General features: G+C 34.3%; 1 protein-coding gene across 1 annotated transcript in view; it reads left to right on the top strand.

The window, feature by feature from the left end:
• Positions 1 to 18,664, top strand: part of LOC121389704 (E3 ubiquitin-protein ligase MIB2-like) — a gene marked incomplete at its 3' end in the record, with an annotated part of 45,370 nt that overhangs the window by 15,865 nt on the left and 10,841 nt on the right. Inside the window, exons 8-15 of the mRNA XM_041521354.1 lie at positions 1,876 to 1,980; positions 8,321 to 8,540; positions 9,548 to 9,696; positions 10,071 to 10,219; positions 10,483 to 10,639; positions 12,957 to 13,105; positions 14,454 to 14,583; positions 18,553 to 18,655. Coding sequence (XP_041377288.1) covers positions 1,876 to 1,980; positions 8,321 to 8,540; positions 9,548 to 9,696; positions 10,071 to 10,219; positions 10,483 to 10,639; positions 12,957 to 13,105; positions 14,454 to 14,583; positions 18,553 to 18,655 — 1,162 coding nt within the window. The remainder of the gene's footprint in view (positions 1 to 1,875; positions 1,981 to 8,320; positions 8,541 to 9,547; positions 9,697 to 10,070; positions 10,220 to 10,482; positions 10,640 to 12,956; positions 13,106 to 14,453; positions 14,584 to 18,552; positions 18,656 to 18,664) is intronic.

The raw sequence follows: 18,664 nt of genomic DNA, 5'->3' as shown, positions 1-18,664 counted from the left end.
GTGCATGTGCTATGGATCGGGTCACATGGGCTATGATGGGCTTCAAATGGAATGTCGACATTGCCACTGCAATATTTATTCTTGAAAAATACCTGCTTTCAAAACTCATTGACTTTATTCAAATTTTAGATTGTGAATTTTTTAATTTAACTCGGTATATATAATTATGTGCTCTGTTACATGTGAACAATAGTGGCTATAACTGTGGCATTAAACATGTTTCTGAAAGTTTGTAATTATATAATTATGTGCTCTGTTACAGTATGTGAACAATAGTGGTAACTGTGGCATTAAACATGTTTTAGAAAGTTTGTAATTAGGCTATATAATTATGTGCTTTGTTACATAGGAACAATAGTGGTAACTGTGGCATTAAACATGTTTTTGCTGTCAGCATTTCTTCTTAACATTTGCATGGTTTTAATAATTTAAATCTAGAACTAGCTTTTTTAAAAAAAAGAAGAAAAAAAGAAATGTTTTATTTAACGACGCACTCAACACATTTTATTTATGGTTATATGGCATCAGACATATGGTTAAGGACCACACAGATACTGAGAGATGAAACTCGCTGTCGCCACTTCATGGGCTACTCTTTTCGATTAGCAGCAAGAGTTCTTTTATATGCACCATCCCACAGACAGTAGTACATACTACTGCCTTTGATATACCAGTCGTGGTGCACTGGCTAGAACGAGAACCGACGGAGATCGATCCCAGACCGACTATGCATCAAGTGAGTACTTTACCATGGTGCTACGTCCCATCCCAACTAGTTTTTTAAAGTAATGTGCATAGTCCATGTTAGCAGTGCAATATTTATATTATTATACGAGTTTGTGTGTCATATTGATTTTACAAAACAAGTGTCAGAATTATTGTATTACCCGAGCGAGAATCCTGACACGAGTTTCATAAAATCAGTACAATCACACATGAGCGTAATAATTTCTTTATTATCCACATTATCCAAAATATTATTTTCGTCAATAACAAGCCAGGACTCTGTCAAAACATTTCAAACGTAACTAAAAGGAGACGACGAAACAATATCATTTTGAGAAATGACTTCATTTTGACACGCGTTTACACTGGAGAAGCCGCATTAAGTTATGATGTCGCTTCACAAAATTTGCTGTGCACGTGAAATCATTATATCTCCTTGAATATCTTGAACTACATGTATATGGATAATGTATTTTATATAATGTTTATGTATATGTGTATGTGTATGTGTATGTGTATGTGTATGTGTGTGTGTATATATATATATATATATATATATATATATATATATATATATATATATATATATATTTTGAATGTATGTACCAGTACAAATGTATGTATAACAGATTTATAAACTAATTTCCACAAATTAAATTGTAAAACTATGAACATTTAGAGTCCACTGTGTATGTTTTTTCCAATACTAAATTTATGTAAACAAGCATAATCGACTGTATTTTATTTTAATTTTTTATTATTTTATTATTGTTTTATCATTAGTAGTGGTACTTATTACCGTAATATGAATCAGGCCCTCAGATTTCACGGAAACGATCATTTTTGGTACCGTGTCAGTAAAATCACAGAACCGACATTCCATTTCTCATGATTACTATATAGAGTACGACTATTCAATGAAAATAATATATATAATTATTTTTTAAAAACAGTTTCTGATGTGTTCCCATGATCACAAGGCATAGAACCGAAAAAGTATTTCCAATGAAATAACATTATCAGAATGATTGCAAGTTTTAAGAAAAAAAAATTATGTTTATTATTCTTAAAACTTGGAATCATTCTACAAATTAGTATAACTTGAGATTATTCTACATATTATTATTCATGTTATGTTGTTATTATTAGGTTCATTCTTTCGCCGCTGGAGATGTGGTGCAGATCATCCCAAACGTAAATGCACTCCAGGAACTGCAGAGAGGACATGGTGGTTGGAACGACCAAATGGAATATGTAAATACACATTAGCTGTATATCAGCAGGGGCCTAATACAATTTTTTTATGTAAATACACATTAGTTGTATATCAACAGGGGCCTAATACAATTTTTTTATGTAAATACACATTAGTTGTATATCAACAGGGGCCCAATACAAATGGAATATGTAAATACACATTAGCTGTATATCAGCAGAGGCCTAATACAAATGGAATATGTAAATACACATTAGTTGAATATCAACAGGGGCCCAATACAATTGGAATATGTAAATACACATTAGTTGAATATCAACAGGGGTCTAATTCAAATGGAATATGTAAATACACATTAGTTGAATATCAGCATGGGTCTAATACAAATGGAATATGTAAATACACATTAATAACTGTATATCAACAGGGGCCTAATACAAATGGAATATGTAAATACACATTAATAGCTGTACATGTATATCAACAGGGGCCTAATTCAAATGGAATATGTAACTACACATTATCTGTATATCAACAGGGGCCAAATACAAATGGAATATGTAACTACACATTAGCTGTATATCAGCAGAGGCCTAATTCAAATGGAATATGTAACTACACATTAGCTGTGTATCAACAGGGGCCTAATACAAATGGAATATGTAACTACACATTAGCTGTGTATCAACAGGGTCCAAATACAAATGGAATATGTAACTACACATTAGCTGTGTATCAGCAGAGGCCTAATTCAAATGGAATATGTAACTACACATTAGCCGTGTATCAACAGGGGCCTAATACAAATGGAATATGTAACTACACATTAGCTGTATGTCAGCAGGGACCTAATTCAAATGGAATATGTAAATACACATTAGCTGTATATCAACAGGGGTCTAACACAAATGGAATATGTAACTACACATTAGCTGTATATCAACAGGGGTCTAATACAAATGGAATATGTAAATACACATTAGCTGTATATCAACAGGGGTCTAACACAAATGGAATATGTAAATACACATTAGCTGTATATCAACAGGGGTCTAACACTTACTTAATATGTAAGTATCAACAGGGGCCTAACGCAAATGGAATATGTAAATACACATTAGCTGTGTATCAACGGGCCTAACACAAATGGAATATGTAACTACACATTAGCTGTGTATCAGCAGGGGCCTAACACAAATGGAATATGTAACTACACATTAGCTGTGTATCAACAGGGGCCTAACACAAATGGAATATGTAACTACACATTAGCTGTGTATCAGCAGGGGCCTAACACAAATGGAATATGTAACGACACAGTAGCTGTATATCAGCAGGGGCCTAACTCAAATGGAATATGTAACTACACAGTAGCTGTATATCAGCAGGGGCCTAACTAAAATGGAATATGTAAATACACATTAGCTGTATATCAGCAGAGGCCTAATACAAATGGAATATGTAACTACACATTAGCTGTGTATCAGCAGGGGCCTAACACAAATGGAATATGTAACTACACATTAGCTGTGTATCAGCAGGGGCCTAACACAAATGGAATATGTAACTACACATTAGCTGTGTATCAACAGGGGCCTAACACAAATGGAATATGTAACTACACAGTAGCTGTATATCAGCAGGGGCCTAACTCAAATGGAATATGTAACTACACAGTAGCTGTATATCAGCAGGGGCCTAACTCAAATGGAATATGTAACTACACAGTAGCTGTATATCAGCAGGGGCCTAACTCAAATGGAATATGTAACTACACAGTAGCTGTATATCAAAAGGGGCCTAACTCAAATGGAATATGTAACTACACAGTAGCTGTATATCAAAAGGGGCCTAACACAAATGGAATATGTAAGTACACATTAGCTGTATATCAACAGGGGCCTAACACAAATGGAATATGTAAATACACATTAGCTGTATATCAACAGGGGCCCCAATACAAATGTAATAGGTAAATACACATTAGCTGAATAACAACAGGGGCCTAATACAAATGAAATATGTATAAATACACATTATCTATATATCAAAAGGGTCCTAATACAAATGGAATATGTAAATACACATTAGTTGTATAGCAACAGGGACCTAATACAAATGGAATATGTAACTACACATTAGCTGTGTATCAACAGGGGCCTAATACAAATGGAATATGTAACTACACATTAGCTGTGTATCAACAGGGTCCAAATACAAATGGAATATGTAACTACACATTAGCTGTGTATCAGCAGAGGCCTAATTCAAATGGAATATGTAACTACACATTAGCCGTGTATCAACAGGGGCCTAATACAAATGGAATATGTAACTACACATTAGCTGTATGTCAGCAGGGGCCTAATTCAAATGGAATATGTAAATACACATTAGCTGTATATCAACAGGGGTCTAACACAAATGGAATATGTAACTACACATTAGCTGTATATCAACAGGGGTCTAATACAAATGGAATATGTAAATACACATTAGCTGTATATCAACAGGGGTCTAACACAAATGGAATATGTAAATACACATTAGCTGTATATCAACAGGGGTCTAACACTTACTTAATATGTAAGTATCAACAGGGGCCTAACGCAAATGGAATATGTAAATACACATTAGCTGTGTATCAACGGGCCTAACACAAATGGAATATGTAACTACACATTAGCTGTGTATCAGCAGGGGCCTAACACAAATGGAATATGTAACTACACATTAGCTGTGTATCAACAGGGGCCTAACACAAATGGAATATGTAACTACACATTAGCTGTGTATCAGCAGGGGCCTAACACAAATGGAATATGTAACTACACAGTAGCTGTATATCAGCAGGGGCCTAACTCAAATGGAATATGTAACTACACAGTAGGTGTATATCAGCAGGGGCCTAACTAAAATGGAATATGTAAATACACATTAGCTGTATATCAGCAGAGGCCTAATACAAATGGAATATGTAACTACACATTAGCTGTGTATCAGCAGGGGCCTAACACAAATGGAATATGTAACTACACATTAGCTGTGTATCAGCAGGGGCCTAACACAAATGGAATATGTAACTACACATTAGCTGTGTATCAACAGGGGCCTAACACAAATGGAATATGTAACTACACATTAGCTGTGTATCAGCAGGGGCCTAACACAAATGGAATATGTAACTACACAGTAGCTGTATATCAGCAGGGGCCTAACTCAAATGGAATATGTAACTACACAGTAGCTGTATATCAGCAGGGGCCTAACTCAAATGGAATATGTAACTACACAGTAGCTGTATATCAGCAGGGGCCTAACTCAAATGGAATATGTAACTACACAGTAGCTGTATATCAAAAGGGGCCTAACACAAATGGAATATGTAAGTACACATTAGCTGTATATCAGCAGAGGCCTAACACAAATGGAATATGTAAGTACACATTAGCTGTGTATCAGCAGGGGCCTAACACAAATGGAATATGTAACTACACATTAGCTGTGTATCAGCAGGGGCCTAACACAAATGGAATATGTAACTACACATTAGCTGTGTATCAGCAGGGGCCTAACACAAATGGAATATGTAACTACACATTAGCTGTGTATCAGCAGGGGCCTAACACAAATGGAATATGTAACTACACAGTAGCTGTATATCAGCAGGGGCCTAACTCAAATGGAATATGTAACTACACAGTAGCTGTATATCAGCAGGGGCCTAACTCAAATGGAATATGTAACTACACAGTAGCTGTATATCAACAGGGGCCTAACTCAAATGGAATATGTAACTACACAGTAGCTGTATATCAAAAGGGGCCTAACACAAATGGAATATGTAAGTACACATTAGCTGTATATCAACAGGGGCCTAACACAAATGGAATATGTAAATACACATTAGCTGTATATCAACAGTGGCCCCAATACAAATGTAATATGTAAATACACATTAGCTGAATAACAACAGGGGCCTAATACAAATGAAATATGTATAAATACACATTAGCTATATATCAAAAGGGTCCTAATGCAAATGGAATATGTAAATACACATTAGTTGTATAGCAACAGGGACCTAATACAAATGGAATATGTAAATACACATTAGCTGTATATCAGCAGGGGCCTAATACAAATGGAATATGTAAATACACATTAGCTGTATATCAGCAGGGGCCTAATACAAATGGAATATGTAAATACACATTAGTTGAATATCAACAGGGGTCTAATTCAAATGGAATATGTAAATACACATTACCTGTATATCAGCAGGGGCCTAATACAAATGGAATATGTAAATACACATTAGCTGTATATCAACTGGGGTCTAATACAAATGGAATATGTAAATACACATTAGCTGTATATCAACAGGGGTCTAATACAAATGGAATATGTAAATACACATTAGCTGTATATCATCTGGGGCATAATACAAATGGAATATGTAAATACACATTAGCTGTATCACAACTGGGGCTTAATACAAATGGAATATGTAAATACACATTAGCTGTATATCAACAAGGGCCTAATACAAATGGAATATATAAATACACATTAGCTGTATATCAGCAGGGGCCTAATGCAAATGGAATATGTAACTACACATTACCTGTATATCAACAGGGGCCTAATACAAATGGAATATGTAAATACACATTAGCTGTATAGCAACAGGGGCCTAATGCAAATGAAATATGTAAATACACATTAGCTGTATATCAACAGTGGCCCCAATACAAATGTAATATGTAAATACACATTAGCTGAATAACAACAGGGGCCTAATACAAATGAAATATGTATAAATACACATTAGCTATATATCAAAAGGGTCCTAATGCAAATGGAATATGTAAATACACATTAGTTGTATATCATCTGGGGCATAATACAAATGGAATATGTAAATACACATTAGCTGTATCGCAACTGGGGCTTAATACAAATGGAATATGTAAATACACATTAGCTGTATATCAACAAGGGCCTAATACAAATGGAATATATAAATACACATTAGCTGTATATCAGCAGGGGCCTAATGCAAATGGAATATGTAACTACACATTACCTGTATATCAACAGGGGCCTAATACAAATGGAATATGTAAATACACATTAGCTGTATAGCAACAGGGGCCTAATGCAAATGAAATATGTAAATACACATTAGCTGTATATCAGCAAGGGCCTAATGCAAATGGAATATGTAAATACACATTAGCTGTATATCAGCAGGGGCCTAATGCAAATGGAATATGTAAATACACTTTAGCTGAAAACCGTACCGATACTGAGGTCATTCACCCAAAAATTACCAATACCGAACCTGAAATTTCAATATCGCCCATGTCTAATGGGAGATAACTCTCATGTCTTATGCATTTGGCAAATATCGCTTCGCAAATAAACTAACAAAGTTACTTCATGGATGTCTGACACCAATGAATACATCTAAGATGTTCCAAAAAGTTGGTAACCAATTTATTATTTAACTAATTCTTAATCATTAAAGGTGCACTTACAACTACCGTACGGTTGCTTTGTGGAACGGCTATAAAGTTTATATGTCCTAGCCATAAACCTCACCATAAGTCACTACAGTTAATCTTAGCTATGATTCTTTCATATGGAATGGAGCCCTGGTGGGTTTTAATGTTGTGTGCTTTTAGTCCCCTACTGGTTCAACTTGAGGGGACTACCCGGTATATATGTCCATCTGTCCCACATGTAGTTTTCCGGATGTTTTTTTTTTTTTAAATGCTTTGAGATATTGAGCTGAAATTTTGTGTATTGCTTTATAATGTAGTGTTACAAATAAAGTTTTACGTTCATGGAAATTTATCCATTTTTGACGGAGTTATGGCCCTTGAACTTAGGATATTTAGTTTTCCAGACTTTTGGTTTGCAATGCCTGAAGATATTGAAATGAAATTTTGTATATTTCTTTATCATGTACTGTTACTATTCAGTTTTATCTTTCATGGTGATTTACCCACTTTTCACAAAGGTATGTCCCTTATATTTAGGAGATATGAAAAATTGTTGGGTTCTGTAGGGGACATGTATTGCTTTAGCAATGACTGGCCTTGGTGGAGCAGTGGTTAAGCCATCAGACTAAAGGCTGGTAGTTACAGGGTTCACAGCCCGGTACCAACTCCAACCCAGATCAAGTTCTTAAGGGCTCTACAAAGACCACTACACTCTCTTCTATCTCTCTCTAACCACTAACCAACTAACAACTAACCCACTGTCTTGGACAGACAGCCCAGATAGCTGAGGTGTGTGCCCAGGACAGCGTGGTTGAAGTTGAAATGAAAATGAAATGCTTTAGCAATACTCTCGTAATGCTTGTTCTAGACTGTTGACAGTTTTGGGATTGTTGAGGAGGTTGATGATGATGGTGACCTGAAGGTGAAGGTCGGAGACAAGAAGTGGCTGTTCAGCCCGGTTTGCTGTCGGAATGTGGAGGCTGAATCGTTGACCAAGTCTCAGAACACCGAGGTCGGGAGAATCAACCCAGATCTGAAGGTGAAGAAACCAACGCCAGCTCAAAAATCACCTGAGACGTCAGGAAGAGGTATGAAATTTGAGTGTCGAACAGTTACACCAAAACAGACCTAATAGTAGAATTTGTATGATAGTCTTCCTGAACTGTTGCTGAAATTACAAGAATTATATTGTAATGTACATCGTCTGAAAGACTATTTAAAACAGGGGCTGCAGAATGGGGGTAGAGACCATGGTGGCCATGCGCCCTTGAAAGTCAAAATGTTTTTGGGAAGGTGTGCCTACAATCTGATTAAGTTGAACAAGTATATCTATGGTATAAATTTGGCACAAATTGCTGTTGATGTTACAAGTACCTTTACTTGAGTGATCATATTTAAAACTCAACCCCTGCAATTTCCCATGGCAGTCAGGGATGGCATGGAGATTGCTGTGGAGTTGTTACTTCTCCACGACACGTTTTTGCTTTGGACTATATTCAGGTGGGGTTTTTTCAATGGCCTCGTTTTTTAGCCATGGACATTTTCTTAATTGAAGGGGTTGAAAACTGAATTTCTATTAAGTATTTAAAACTGATTCTAGACGTCAGCGACAACCTTACTGAATTGCTGTTAAGTATTTAAAACTGATTCTAGACGTCGGCGACAACCTTAGTGAATTGCTGTTAAGTATTTAAAACTGATTCTAGATGTCGGCGACAACCTTAGTGAATTGCTGTTAAGTATTTAAAACTGATTCTAGATGTCGGCGACAACCTTACTGAATTGCTGTTAAGTATTTAAAACTGATTCTAGACGTCGGCGACAACCTTAGTGAATTGCTGTTAAGTATTTAAAACTGATTCTAGACGTCGGCGACAACCTTAGTGAATTGCTGTTAAGTATTTAAAACTGATTCTAGATGTCGGCGACAACCTTACTGAATTGCTGTTAAGTATTTAAAACTGATTCTAGACATCGGCGACAACCTTAGTGAATTGCTGTTGATTAAGTTAATTACAATAATTACATCTACATATTTTGCGTGAATTACTGGTGCTGATGGTTTGCGAGTGATTGTATTTACAACTGATTCTAGACGTTGGCGATAACCTTGCTGAATTGCTGCTGAAGTTGCTCACAAAACAGTCAGAAGAGAGTGATTCATCTCCACGTCATCTTATAGAAGCTGCTGCCCAGGCTGACTTGGATGGGGTGACTAAGATACTGAAGGCAAAACCGGATATGGTAAGTCGAGATGGGCATTGCGAGAACTGTTTTATCACACTGTTGAAACTAAACATATGAATCTTGGTAGTCAGACAGGGTCAGCTCTAATATGTTGTTAAATGCAGGGGGTGGGAAGGTAGCCGAGTGGTAAAGTGCTCGGTTAATTCATGGTCGGTCTAGGATCGATCCCCGTTGTTGGGCCCATCGTGCTATTTCTCATTTCAGCCAATGCACGATGACTGGTATATCAAAGGCTGTGGTGTGTGCTATCTGGTCTGTGGGATAATGCATATAAAAGATCCCTTGCTACTAATGGAAAAATGTAGCTGGTTTCCTCTCTAAGACTATATGATAAATGTTTACTAAATGTTTGGTTTGTTGTGTGTTTTTAGGTGAATGAGACTGTTGATGGAATTAATGCCCTGCAGATGGCTTGTTACAAGGGCCACAGCGATATCATCACTTTTCTGCTGAAATCCAATGCAGACGTTAACTTTGCAGATAAAGAAGGCGACACCCCACTTCATTTTGCCATTTCTGAGTAAGTTGCAACTTCTAAAAATTATGTCTTAAGAATTATTTGCTTCAGATTGAACCATGCATAATTGAAAATACATATACATGTAGGAATAAAAATTAGGTAAACTCAGTTCTCATAAATTGATTTTATTACATACCCATTTAATCTTAATATAGTAATGAAGACAATTCTGGCCGTGCAATAAACAAATATGTTATTGAACAGTGAGGCCCTATCACCCATCTTAACACTGAATCATCAAGAAATTATTATATCTGTTTTAGGAAACGTGTAGAAGTTGCGAAAATCCTTGTTCAGAAACAGGCTAAGCTTGACTTAAAGAACAAGAAAGGCTTTACCCCGTGTCATCTCGCTGTGAATAACAACCTTGTTGACGTCGTGGAGACACTCACACTGAAGGGATGTGACGTTAACACTCAGGTGAGAAATGAAAGAAATGTTAGAGTTAACATACTCCATTATAAACTAAATTCATTGACGTTGGTGATGTAGTGGAGACACTCACACTGAAGGGATGTGACGTTAACACTCAGGTGAGAAATGAAAGAAATGTTAGAGTTCACATACTCCATTATAAACTAAATTCATTGACGTTGGTGATGTGTGGAGACACTCACACTGAAGTTGGTGATGTGGTGGAGACACTCCCACTGAAGGGATGTGACGTTAAGACACAGGTGAGAAAGGAACATAAGCATACGAGACGGAGCAGAGTTCACATACTCCATAATAAATTAAATTCAATGATCTTAGTGGCATCGTAGAGTCACTCACACAGAAGGGATGTGACGTTAACACACAGGTGAGAAAGGAAGGAAAGGAACGTTTAATCAGAGTTCAACTACTCAATTATAAACTGAACTGAATGACCTTAGTGGCGTGGTGAAGACGCTCACACAGAAGGGATGTGATGTTAACACTCAGGTGAGAAAGGAACATAAGTGTACGAGATGGGGGGGGGGGGGGGGGGCAACTGCCCCTGCTAGTGCTGGAGCAAATCATCAAATTCGAGCACAAACAATAGAGATATTTGGGCAAATGTGCTAACCTTAAGCCTTTTTAACATGTATTTCCATCACTCTACCTGCAAAATTGGTTGTAATTCATGTAAAAATGTGTAGTGATTTGTTGTCAACCCTATATAGCTCTTTGGTAGTAATGCTAATATTAAAAAATCTTATCCAGATTCAGACATTTTCGTTTAATTTGAGTAAAAACCAGCAAAAATGGGAGCCTATACACCTATGGAAAGGAAAGGAATGTTTAATCAGAGTGCTCCATTATTAACTAAGGGGTAATGAAAAGGCAGATTCAGCTGCCAAGTCTTGCTTTAGATTTGCCTCATGCCAGGGTTAGTGTGCACTATACTGATTAGAAACATAGTATTAACCAGTTTATCTTTTCAACTTGGCAACATGATTGAGACAGTGCGGTTGCAAACAAGCTTTATGCTGTCAAGCCAGTCTTGGGAGAGTGGCAGTCCTCCTATAGGCAGTGCAGGAAAGATGAAATAGTCTTGTGTCGTGCTCGCATTGGTCATACCTTCTTTACCTATTCATTTATCTTGAAGAAGGATCCTTCACCTCACATTTTGGTGGAGTGTACTCATCTAAAAAAAACTAGAAAAGATATATTTGGACAACAAAATGTGATGGAATCATTTCAATTCGGGGCGGGACGTAGTCCAGTGGTAAAGCGTTCACTTGATGTGCGGTCTGTCTGGGATCAATCCCCGTCGGTGGCCCAATTGGGTTATTTCTCGTTCGAGCCAGTGCTTCACAACTGGTGTAATAAAGGATGTGGTATGTACTATCCTGTCTGTGGGTATATATGGTGCATATAAAAGATCCCTTGCTGCTAATCAGAAAGAGTAGCCCATGAAGTGGCAACAGTGGGTTTCCTCCCTCAATATCTTTGTGGTCCTTTACCATATGTCTGATGCCATATAACTGTAAATAAAATGTGTTGAGTGCGTCGTTAAATAAAACATTTCCTTCCTTCCTTCCTTCATTTCGATTCCATCCAGAAATTTTATTGCAATTTCTTCAAGATACTGACTTTTATTCTAAATTTTAATATTACATATTTGTGATATTTGTATTTTTTGCTCAGTTCTTTACACTGTGTTTTTATTTAATTCTTGAATTTTTTATTGATGTTAATCATCACTTTATTTGTTTGCATTTACCATAGTTTGACACCCAACTGGGGTGTCGTTAAACATGTATTCTATTCTATTTCATTATAAACTAAATTCAGTTTACTTACAATAGGCATTTTGGTGACAGATCCAAAGGATTGACTCCAGGAACCCATCACCCCCCAAAAAATAGTCACCTGCCTCTTTTGTCTGCTTAAAAAACCCAGTTCATTGAATAGTCCTTTTCATTAGTATTTCTGCAATCTCTAACAAAATTTGGCAATTTGCTGGTATTTTAGACTATCATAAAGACTATAAAGTACTTAAAATAACCATCATAAATTCTTCACATTTGAATGCTGAAATAACTAGTTCTTTGCAACATCACCTGTCCTCAAACTAGTGCATATTCCCTGAAGGATAGTAGTCTAGTTCAAACAACCCAACAGCCAATGGCCTAAGATTCTTCTAATGCACACCCCTTCCTGTCCCGGTCATGCGATGACTGTAACTTCCTTTTTTTTCCTTCTCTCTTGTGGTTTGGATGTCTTGGGTTTTCGATCCATCTAGTTCAGTATCTGATTTTTTTTATAATAGGATAAGGATGGAGACACACCACTCCATGATGCTTTGTCGAAGGAAGCTATTCCCGAGATATTGCTCAACCTCAAGACAACTAAATTTGATATCTACAACGAAGGTGGATTAACTGCTTTTCACCAGGCAATAATGGAGAACAAGGAAAAGTAAGTATGACACGCACAGATTCATGTGATTGTGATGGGGGTGCCCATTCCTGTAATGAAACTTAATAGATCCCCATTGGTGGGCCCCATTGGACTATTTCTTGCACCAGGCAGTGCATCACGACTGGTATATAGTGGTATGTGTTATCCTGTCTGTGGGATGGGGCATATGAAAGATCTAATGGAAAAGTGTGGCAGGTTTCCTATCTAAGATTACCAAAATTTGAACATCCAATAGCCAATGATTAATAAATATGTGCTCTAATGGTGTTGTTAAACCAGACAAACTTTTTGACAGCTTGGATTATGGTGTGGCATTGTCAATCCATCTGTAAACTTTTCATTTCCGGAGCATATCTTCCTTCATATAGACTCACCAAATTAACCTTGCATGAAAGTACAACTTAGGATGGCGGTGTGTTTTATACTATAACTAGGTCACTGTGACCTACTTTTCATGCACTACTGTACATTAAAGGAACATATCTTCCTTATCAATTCATATAATCATCACCAAACTGCATGCAAATACATCTTGGGATGACAGTGTGTTGTATACCATAACTGTGACCTACTTTTCATGCATTACTACTCATTAAATCCTTGTCAGGACCGTATCTTCTTTATCAATTCATTTAGCAGAGTTGAAGATTAAACTTTTTGGGCAGGATCTCAGTTCAAATAGGATCATTAAACCTTGCATGCCAGAACAGCTTGGGATGGCAGTGTGTTGTATACCATAACTAGGTCACTGTGACCTGCTTTTCATGGGCATGCTATGCACTCCCCACTTCATAGATATAAATCCTGCAGTCACATCTGTATGAGTGGTAGCCAAGACGTTGACAACTTGACCTACATGTACAACCACATTTCATCTTACTTAAGGATTTAACTTGTAATTTATTCTGGGTTTTCCTGAAATTAAATCAGACAAGTTAAAATATATGTCTAGTCTTGCCCTCTTTTGATAATCAATCATCACACGCATACATATATCCAAACACACTGAGAGAGAGAGAGAGAGAGAGAGAATGTGTGTGTGTGAGAGAGAGAGAGAGAGAGAGAGAGAGAATGTGTGTGAGAGAGAGAGAAAGAGAGAATGTGTGTGTGTGTGTTTGGTAGAGAGAGAAAGAGAGAGAATGTGTGTGTTTGTGTGTGTGTTTGGCAGAGAGAGAGAGAGTGAGCGAGCGAGAGAATGTGTGTGTGTGTGTGCGCGCGTGTGCTGGTTTCTTCTTTTTTTCTTGACCAAGTGTTGATAGAACCATGTGTTAGATCCCAAACAGCCATAGTTAAAAATGTGCTGAGGTGTCATTAAGTACTATTTTCCTTCTATTTTAAAATACAGATTTGTGCAACAAATGCTCAAGAAACAGCCTTCCATTATAAAACAGAGAACAATGATAGGGGAGTTCACTCCACTCCACATCGCAGTTGCAAACGGATTTGTATCCCTTGTTAATGTGTTGATCAGTGAGGTAATAACTGTTTTATAATGAGGTAATAACTGTATTATAATGAGGTAATAACTGTTTTATAATGAGTAATAATAACTGTTTTATAATGAGGTAATAATTACAGTTTTATAATGAGGTAATACTTACTGTTTTATAATGAGGTAATAATAACTGTTTTATAATGAGGTAATAATAACTGTTTTATAATGAGGTAATACTTACTGTTTTATAATGAGGTAATAATTTGTTTTGTAATGAGGTAATAATAACTGCTTTATAATGAGGTAATACTTACTGTTTTATAATGAGGTAATAATTACTGTTTTATAATGAGGTAATACTTACTGTTTTATAATGAGGTAATAATAACTGTTTTATAATGAGGTAATAATAACTGTTTTATAATGAGGTAATACTTACTGTTTTATAATGAGGTAATACTTACTGTTTTATAATGAGGCAATAATAACTGTTTTATAATGAGGTAATAATCAGTTTTATAATGAGGTAATAATTACATGTACCTTTTTATAATGAGGTAATAACTGTTTTATAATGAGGTAATAACTTGTTTTGTAATGAGGTAATAATAACTGTTTTATAATGAGGTAATAACTTGTTTTGTAATGAGGTAATAATAACTGTTTTATAATGAGGTAATACTTACTGTTTTATAATGAGGTAATAACTGTTTTATAATGAGGTAATAATAACTGTTTTATAATGAGGTAATAATTACTGTTTTATAAGGAGGTAATAATAACTGTTTTATAATGAGGTAATAATAACTGTTTTATAATGAGGTAATAATAACTATTATAATGAGGTAATAATAACTGTTTTATAATGAGGTAATAACTGTTTTATAATGAGGTAATAATAACTGTTTTATAATGAGTAATAATAACTGTTTTATAATGAGGTAATAATAACTGTTTTATAATGAGGTAATAATAACTGTTTTATAATGAGGTAATAATAACTGTTATAATGAGGTAATACTTACTGTTTTATAATGAAGTAATAATAACTGTTATAATGAGGTAATAATTACTGTTTTATAATGAGGTAATAATAACTGTTTTATAATGAGGTAATAATAACTGTTTTATAATGAGGTAATAATAACTGTTATAATGAGGTAATAATAACTGTTTTATAATGAGGTAATAATAACTGTTTTATAAGGAGGTAATACTTACTGTTTTATAATGAGGTAATAATAACTGTTTTATAAGGAGGTAATAATTACAGTTTTATAATGAGGTAATACTTACTGTTTTATAATGAGGTAATACTTACTGTTTTGTAATGAGGTAATAATAACTGTTTTATAATGAGGTAATACTTACTGTTTTGTAATGAGGTAATAACTGTTTTATAATGAGGTAATACTTACTGTTTTATAATGAGGTAATAATAACTGTTTTATAAGGAGGTAATAATTACAGTTTTATAATGAGGTAATACTTACTGTTTTATAATGAGGTAATACTTACTGTTTTGTAATGAGGTAATAATAACTGTTTTATAATGAGGTAATACTTACTGTTTTATAATGAGGTAATAACTGTTTTATAATGAGGTAATAATAACTATTTTATAAGGAGGTAATAATTACTGTTTTATAATGAGGTAATAATTACTGTTTTATAATGAGGTAATAATGTTTTATAATGAGGTAATACTTACTAATAATGAGGTAATAATTACTGTTTATAATGAGGTAATACTTACTGTTTTGTAATGAGGTAATAATAACTGTTTTATAATGAGGTAATACTTACTGTTTTATAATGAGGTAATAATAACTGTTTTATAATGAGGTAATACTTACTGTTTTATAATGAGGTAATAACTGTTTTATAATGAGGTAATAATAACTATTTTATAAGGAGGTAATACTGTTTACTGTTTTATAATGAGGTAATAATAACTGTTTTATAAGGAGGTAATAATTACAGTTTTATAATTAGGTAATACTTACTGTTTATAATGAGGTAATACTTACTGTTTTGTAATGAGGTAATAATAACTGTTTTATAATGAGGTAATACTTACTGTTTTATAATGAGGTAATAACTGTTTTATAATGAGGTAATAATAACTATTTTATAAGGAGGTAATACTTACTGTTTTATAATGAGGTAATAATAACTGTTTTATAAGGAGGTAATAATTACAGTTTTATAATTAGGTAATACTTACTGTTTATAATGAGGTAATACTTACTGTTTTGTAATGAGGTAATAATAACTGTTTTATAATGAGGTAATACTTACTGTTTTATAATGAGGTAATAACTGTTTTATAATGAGGTAATAATAACTGTTTTATAAGGAGGTAATACTTACTGTTTTATAATGAGGTAATAATAACTGTTTTATAAGGAGGTAATAATTACAGTTTTATAATGAGGTAATACTTACTGTTTTATAATGAGGTAATACTTACTGTTTTGTAATGAGGTAATAATAACTGTTTTATAATGAGGTAATACTTACTGTTTTATAATGAGGTAATAACTGTTTTATATTGAGGTAATAATAACTGTTTTATAAGGAGGTAATACTTACTGTTTTATAATGAGGTAATAATAACTGTTTTATAATGAGGTAATAATAACTGTTTTATAATGAGGTAATAATAACTGTATTATAATGAGGTAATAACTGTTTTATAATGAGTAATAATAACTGTTATAATGAGGTAATAATTACAGTTTTATAATGAGGTAATAACTTTTATAATGAGGTAATAATAACTGTTTTGTAATGAGGTAATAATAACTGTTTTATAATGAGGTAATACTTACTGTTTTATAATGAGGTAATAATAACTGTATTATAATGAGGTAATAACTGTTTTATAATGAGGTAATAACTGTTTTATAATGAGGTAATAACTTGTTTTATAATGAGGTAATAACTGTTATATTGCATCATGTTTCCGGATGTGGATCAATAATTCGATGCATAGGTTGTGTTTTCCCTGAGAAATTTGGCAAGGCATGGTAGACTAAACATCTTTGGAGCATTTTCACCATTTTCAGGGCACAAAAGGCAATTTAATTAATGTCCTTGCTCATTAAGGCAAGATGGTAATAGACTACTGAGACATGGTGCTAAAGCAAACTTGGGAAAACACTAGGTCAGATTTGCTTATAAAAATATTTGTTAAAAAGTCAAATTTGTATCCTTACATGTACATACAAAAATGTCTTAAGGTTAATTTTGGCAATTTTGTGCTTACCATTAGTAGTTAAATCAGACCATACAGAATGTTGGATGGGGGGAGCTAGACCAAAGGCATTTTATAGCTACTGGGTGATATTTGTAGCTACAGCTTGCTATATTACAAATATAGTGGAATCCACTTAATTGCATATATCAGTTTATAGAATAAATCGGTTATTTGCATATTATATTGCTGCACAGAATTACATTAAAACAGTATAAATTATATTATCCAATTGAATGGCCTTCTGAGTGAAAAGTTTGAAAATTGTCCAAAGTTCTTTAATATTTGGCCAGAATCAGTTATAGGATTTTGGTGCCTGTAGCTTCCTCCATGGCTATACCTATTATGACTGGTTACTATCATTTCAAGTAGAAATTCTGATAGGAAAATTGTGTGTTGTTAATTGTGGAATTCAAATAATAAAGCTTAAATTTTATTTTGATCAAACATTTTCAAAGAAAGTTAAATGTGATATATCATAGGGCAGGGATCTGTTTTTCTAAAGCTTCCTACCACTGATTAATATTTTAGATAGAAATCCTGACAAGAAAACTGTGTGTTGATGATTTAAGAGTTTGAAAAGTAAACTTGCATTTTTATAAAACATTTTGAAAATGGAAAACACAATGAGTTCCTTAACTCCATAGCTATGCCACTGAGTTATTTCAAATATACATACTGACTAGAAAACTGTTTTGATGTTTGTAGAATTTGAAGAGTAAAGTTTTTATAAGTATAAAATGTTTTCAGGGAAAAGCCGATGTGAATGCACGAGACGGCTCCATGAAGATTCCACTTCACTTGGCTGTAATGAAGAGATCTATGCCGCTGGTCGACATTCTTCTCTTTGCAAGTTAGTTCC

This window comes from Gigantopelta aegis, chromosome 15 (assembly GCF_016097555.1).
Source record: "Gigantopelta aegis isolate Gae_Host chromosome 15, Gae_host_genome, whole genome shotgun sequence".
In the NCBI taxonomy this organism is placed as follows: Eukaryota; Metazoa; Mollusca; class Gastropoda; order Neomphalida; family Peltospiridae; genus Gigantopelta; species Gigantopelta aegis.
This window is presented reverse-complemented; position numbering and strand designations above follow the sequence as displayed.